At 33.6% G+C, this 7290-nt stretch overlaps 1 protein-coding gene across 4 annotated transcripts in view; it reads right to left on the reverse strand.

Annotated features, from left to right (window-relative positions):
• The window catches only part of Pgant2 (polypeptide N-acetylgalactosaminyltransferase 2), a 197999-nt gene extending 191367 nt beyond the window's left edge, over positions 1-6632 (reverse strand). Inside the window, exon 1 of one of the 4 annotated variants that reach the window (XM_012363445.2) lies at positions 5619-6632. Coding sequence is in view for 2 of the 4 variants with exons in the window: in XM_012363441.2 (XP_012218864.1) it covers positions 5154-5243 (90 nt within the window). In the remaining 2 variants the exon portion in view is untranslated. Of the gene's footprint in view, positions 1-5153; positions 5493-5618 lie in introns of those variants that run through there. The other 3 variants (XM_012363444.2, XM_012363441.2, XM_012363443.2) reach the window with 3 other exon arrangements.
• Positions 6633-7290: the final 658 nt, after the last annotated feature.

A 7290-nucleotide genomic window follows, 5' to 3' on the forward strand; every position in this document is an offset into this window, starting at 1 on the left:
AATAAGTTCAGTAAACATCGTAAATTTGATTATAAATTTACTTTTTCAATTAAAACGACAATTGTGGCGGCAATGCAATTATTTAATATTGTAAATAATTGTATACAGTTGTATAAACAAAGTATTATAGAAATTCTCGTTTATTTCTTCTCATTTAAATTTTCTAATTAAATAAAAATTTATTTAAAAAATGCAAAAATTATTAAAAAAATTAAATTATTAAAATTATTAGAAAAAAAATTGCATCCACATAATTTCTTCAGAGAAAAATGTTTGTTGAAATAAATTATTATAAAAATGTGACTTATTAAACATAAATTAAATTGCCATGCGATTATAATGAATTTCATTATTTCAGCAAATAAAAACCTCAAAGTTTAACCAAACTTATTAATTTTGCAGATATATAAGTGTTATTATAAAGGAAGTACTTTCTTTTACGACTGCAATCGCAAAAGTCACAGGAAAGAACAATACAGAAACGCAAGAAAAATTAAACTAGCCGACAATTCTGAGATAGTATTATTCAGTGAGTGATAGTATTGTTCAGTGAGACGCTCTGAGATAAAAGGAAGCAGAGCAATCCTCATGAAAAACAGAGAATCCAAATTGAAATTACAATGCCTCGATCGATCTTCCGCGGCCTTTTAACAGCAAATACAAGTCCTGGGCAGACCGGCGCTACATCATTCGTTCATATTATCCACGTAATTCCTTTTATTTTCTTCACTCCTTACCGCGCTTGAAATAAATTGATATAACTATGCCGAAAAGCTGACCACATCAATTTTCCACGGAGCCGATTAATTTAGGTCTGTAAAGCTGGCACTCCGAAATGCGAACTTTTACAAAACTTGTTTGATTGTCCACAATTCGACTATATTTGTCCATACGTAATTTTCATCTTGCAGAGAATAAAATAAGAAAAGAGAACAAAAAAATTTTGAGTAAATCAATATGGTCAATTTTTAAACAATCAAATACCGCATAAGTTTTATAAAAATTCGCATTTCGAGATGCCATAGTTTCACACCTCCGATTAATTTACAGAATAAATCCCAAAATCAGCAAAAAATAAATACATAATTTTATTTCTCAATAAAATCTTAGTCTCTTTTTATTATATTTGTAAAGCATCACAAATGAAAGACAACTGCTCGTAGTTAAGTCTCGATTTATGCATGACAGACTGAAAATATCTATCCGGCAAGTTGCAACATCCTCGGAATAGAATAGCTCGATGTTTACGATTTAATGCATTCGCCTTTCCTCACAACGCGTCATGGAATACACGGACGTTATGCCACCTGCCACACTGCGTGTATGGCTGTATGCGATATGCCTGTCTTCACGTGTCACGAATGAAACAACTATATACTCTTCCAGTAGTTAATGTAGCTAATTATCATATTAACTATTAAATTCGATAGTCAACCTATTTTAATATATTATATACGAAAAAAAATTGTAACACGCACCTATTTTGAATCCATATTTAGAAATATATTTAGAAACATATTTTAGAAATACTTCAAAAGGTTTGTTAACTATGAAAACTAGTCCGGTAAATCATATGTGACGTCTAAAATCAAGAATGATGGCAAAGGAATGCGCGTGAATCCAGTTTCTATGGTTTTTTATACTTGTAATAACCAAGTGCAGATATGTAACGAAGACCGTACGTATGTGCACTGTAATTCAAGTGATCGCGAATGTGCATCTCAATCTTCCTGATTCGTGTCCCGCATACGGAATAAATGCTTCCGCATGTTAATGATTTTGTTACAAGCAGGCTACCGCGGCTATGAAATGCATCTCGATTCTCGGGGTGATTGACCGCAATCTTGGCCGATATGCAAGTAAAATTTCACAGTGCAGAAATAAGCCGAATCTCTTTCATAATGTGTGCCAGATTTTAACGAGCACACTTGGCACTCCTAGTAGTTCCATAAAATTGATGTATGAGTATAAATATATAAATAATAATAATAAAATATGTACAAATATATCTATTATTTATATATTATTTGTATAAATTCAACTATACACGTAAATAATATTTGCACAAATATTTGATTATTATTCTGCACTTATATCACAGCGTTTTCCTTCCCGAATTTTGTGCGAGATATTATAATTTAGAATACAGACGTGAAGCTAACGTAATCGTTTCTTACTGTTCTCAAAATTTAGAAGGGCGCAAGTCTGAAGTGACGACACCTTCTCTTATGGATTAAGTAATTAGGAGCAACTTCTCATAATTACGTAACTCCCCGGTATGAATACGAGACATAACTTCGTATACTTAATTGTAGCCCTAATCTATTCTAATCTAATCTAAGTCGGTGTCGTGCAATTTCGAGTTATGGACGGGAGAATGGTGTGTAAATTAGCGCGTATAAATTTCATTATATGCGCGGCACGATACTAATTATCCGTACGACATTTCTAGTTTCAGTTGACAAATTGCGACCTGAATTTTACACGAATACAACAACTGTGATTTATCACATTCCCTAATCATAATATGTACAAATATACATATATCTAATATATTGCAACGGACAGACACGTTCGATGTGCACATTAATGTAGCAATATGAGGAAGATATCTCACGCCATTATAATAAATGATATACGCAGTAGCGGTTGAATAAAGGGATTACCCAGTCACGGACGGTATCACGAAATTGTGTCACCCAATTAGTACGCAAGATTTTGGTCAGATTAATTTAACCGACGATGATTTATGTGAAACATATATAGTCTTTTTATGAAAACCCAACGAGCTGTAGAAACCGCGCCTGAAAATCACGGTAGCCCGAGAGTTTATCCAGTGAAGCGTCCGGCGTTTTACGGTAGCGCGAACGTACGTGTACGATTGGTCGTGTCGCACGCGATCACGCGAAAGTACCGAATTGGAACGGGTGCCGCGGTAGAGGCTGCCGCACTCTGTCATTATTCACGTCACATTAAGCATTTATTATGTTTAACGTTACATTTACCTCGAGGTTCGTTCGCTTCCCAAGTTCGATGTAACATGTTAATGCATAACTCGATCAGTACCAGAGGTCGCGGCCGCGCATTTAAATAACAGTTCTATCGCGACAAACTCTGAACGTGTTATAATTTCCCTACTTTGGTAGTGCAGTGCAGTAATTCTCCGATTATAAAATCGCTGCTCGCAACGGGCCAATATATCTTATAATAAGAATGCGAACTTGTTTACCTTTTATGAAGTGTCCCATAAATCTTGCCGGCGACTCCCCGGGGACAATAGTAACGCGAAAATGAAAGCAAGCGAGATAGAGCAGTATCTAAGGAATCGTCTCTTACAGTCGGTATCAGATAAGGCTCGAGCTCGCCCGCCGCGAGCTCGAGTATCGAAAAAATACTGAAAATAACTCGTAATTTCTTACTACTGTAGCTTCTCTCTCTATTTATCTCCAATTTAACTTTTTTCTTGTTTCGCACGTTATTAAGCTGCGAGTTTGATTTATTTCATAATAAAACTTAAAGAAAAATTAAAAATTTACAATTAAGCCATTAATCATGATCTGAATTAATATGTTAATATCTGATTAGATAGATAATAAAATCTAGTATCAATATATACTAACGTATTATTATAAATATTAATTAATTCTAACCAGGTATAATTAATATCAGGTATTAAATCATATCTGTCAAATCACTAATAGTATAATTACGCATTATGTGTGCATATTACGTTATATTCATAAGAATTATAATTACGGCAGGACATTACAATCCAAATATAGCCTGTACAAGAGTCACACTATAAAATGCATGACCTTTGACAGTTAAAAAATTTCATAATAATGCATTATGAAATGATTTCACGATAATTATGGAATATTGGAAATTACCCAATCAACGATCGAGCGATCTCTTGGAGAATCGAAGAATCAGAATTGAATTGAAATTCATGGGTCACGATCTAATTTAACTACATGGCAGATAAAGATACAGTCCAGGAAATGTGGGAGATTATCATTCTTTTTTCTCTATGACTGTCTCGAGCGGGATTCTGCAGGATTATTATTCCGTGGAACATGGAAGTTGATCCCATAATGTGACCATATGAACGAGCAATAGGGTCACATGGAATTTAAAGTACAATCAACCACCGCTTATTTTCATATAAATAAGAGCATATGCAAAGCATTAGAAAATAGATTAGAAAAATATTCTTAAGAAAGAAATTACATCTCGATTTATAAATCATAATATGTAATATTAATATATACGTAGTGCGTAACCGATGCGAATAGAATGCGTATTTTTTTATTTTAAAAGTTACTGCAGTAATACATCAAACAGTTTATAAAATGGACAATAATAAATCTGAACAAGTATCATAAAAATTATTTTCGTTTATAGAAGCATGATAAATGTGAACTGATGAGCTGCAACAAATTTATGCAAACGTACTCGCTCAGCACGTGATATGTTTAAATATGTATAAAAATTATTTAAGAATAAAAATTCCAGCGTACATACCAAATGCTTTTCAAATTTATATGCAAACCGCAGCGGAAAATTTAATAAAAATTATGTATATATGGTGTGTATATATATATATATATATATATATATATGTTTGTCAAATATTGATTTCACGTGCACATATTTTTTACAAGCTTGTGATCAAAATAAGTAGAAAAATAAAAAATGTGCCGATATACACTAAATTGATTATGAAAATATATATATGTATATATTTGAAAAATTATTAAACACACACAACAAATATATTTTGACGTTATTTGAAAATTTAAACTTGCAACAAGAGTATTTCAAAGTAGTTTTATTTTACTACTGAAAATTCGCATTTGAATATGCGTTAAACAAATTAGTTTCTCGTATTTATTTATTGCAGTATTATTACTCAAAGTATTATTACTCATTAACTTATATGTTGCGTTAACAGTTTCATAGTATGAAAAAAGAACACAAACAAAATACTAATAACATTTTACAGAACATAAGATAATACATAACCTAAGCAATGTGCGAACGATTTCTATCATGCACGGCAGATATTACATCGATGACATTGTTTGATGTATTACTGATTTTCCATGAAACCTCATGAAACATAGGGCCAGCTGACGTGAATGATGCCTTACCTTGGTATCTCTGGACGTGTGGTAGTAGTAAACAAAGGCGAACATCCACGCGCATGACACGAGCAATGCGATCTTGACGTTTCGCCGCATGACTGCTCCCGGCTCACGTTATTTCGCGTCTCACGTTTCTCGCCCACCCGACTGATTCCCAATGGTAAGCCTCCTCACCGCAAATCCTTTTCTCTCACGAAACAGAGCACGCACACCCGCGACCGAGAACGCGGCGTAACGCCACAAAACACCACAATACGCACGTACCGGCAGCCGAAGCCATACTGCCGAAGCTGGCCAGATGCAAGGACTGTAATGCTCGCCGAGCGCCCTCGCTTGAGCGTCGCCATCTATTGATGGCGTGCCTAACTAAACTACATGGATTCGCGCGCAAAGAGGCGCCATGTTTCAGACGCAAAGCTAAAAATATGTTAAGAAATCCGAAACAAATGTAATATATTAAAATGCACTCACCGGTGAATATCTCGCTGTTACATTTCTTGGCGCCGCCGCTGTTGCGATCCGCTGGCTTCGGCTTTGCTCCAATTATCTTGTCTCAACACATTTGCATGGCACTACTTTTCACTTTTCACATATACGTCCGATCACACGATTTACACGGCACTCCCGAATTTTACGAGCGCGACGCATCCTCAATACGAAATTGCGCGATGATTCCAAACGCGATGATTCCAATACGAACTCAATCAAACGCAGAACGATTAAATAATTCTCCATTAAATAATTCTGCATCGCGCATCGACTATCTCGAACAGAGCAGCATTGTGAGACAAAAATATTATTGAAAGGGTCGACTCGATTATTTGAAAGGGCTAATTATTATCACTTGCTTTTATTATCACGTTGACCGGCAATGCACACGACACTCGTAACACACGATTATAAGCGCGATGTACTTCTATACGAACACAAACGCGAAATGCGACGATCGTCCGTAATGTCGTTCGACATTCTCGTTACTATCGATGAAAGCAATAAAGCAACTTCACATCGATGACTCGGCAAATAATGTCCGATGCAACTGACATGGATTTTACAAATATGGAAAAACTAAATCGCGATCGTATCGACTTATTAATACCCGATGTTGATCGCCTATTGTTCAATTTTATATTTCCGAAACTCGCCAGATACGTTTAGAAGATCGAAAAAAGAAGGTAGCCTCGCGACAACGCTCCGACATTAGGCGAGCAGAGTACGATACAACGAGACGATTGGCTTTACAAGTGTCGAAAGACTCGCAATCATATCATACATGCTAATAAACACCTTCCGGCGATCATCCTTGACTGGTGTTTACGCGTAGACTTATTTGGAACGAGACAAAACATTCGTGTAACACAGAACGACGTTCACTTGCAACGAACATTATCGCCATATTCCCGCGCACAGATGACTGTGAAGTAAACAGATCTCGTGACGTCACATTAAACGTTACGTTCATCACATGTCATATTTAAATTTTCAAAATAATAAACAGTAAATTATTCTCATTATCAAGCGTATTAATTATTATATCTATATTCTATTTTATTATTTTCTTATTGTATCACTTAAAAATCATTTGTGTTTACTGTACAATTAATTTCTAATCGAACTAAAATATAATCCATATAATAATTCAGCTTATATCCTGAGAATTTACAATAATTATCGATAAAAGAAATAATAAAAACATTTATAAAAAATAAATATAAATTTAATGCATGTAATAATATAAATTTACTATTTGCTACATGCTTAACTATTTTAATTTTTAGAATAATAATAATCTTTTATAGATATCGAAAATATAAGATTAATAGAAAAAATTTTGTTTATGTAACAGATATATACAAAATACAATTTATATAAATATAATACATCTTGTTCTAATCTTTATTATTCATAAAATATTAACACAACAAAGAAATTTAATTTAAATAAAAACTTTATATTCTAAAAATGTTAGAAATTTGTTTATTATAGTTTTATTTATGCCTCTGCTTTTCTTATTTTTTTACTATTTATTTAGAATATAAGCAATAAATCAAAAATTTAATTAATTAAAGAGTAAAAATAAAACTTTTATTTCTTGCTGTTTTATAAACATCTATACTGTCACTTCTCCTATAAACTGGTTGTA

This window comes from Linepithema humile, chromosome 4 (genome assembly GCF_040581485.1).
Source record: "Linepithema humile isolate Giens D197 chromosome 4, Lhum_UNIL_v1.0, whole genome shotgun sequence".
NCBI lineage: Eukaryota > Metazoa > Arthropoda > Insecta > Hymenoptera > Formicidae > Linepithema > Linepithema humile.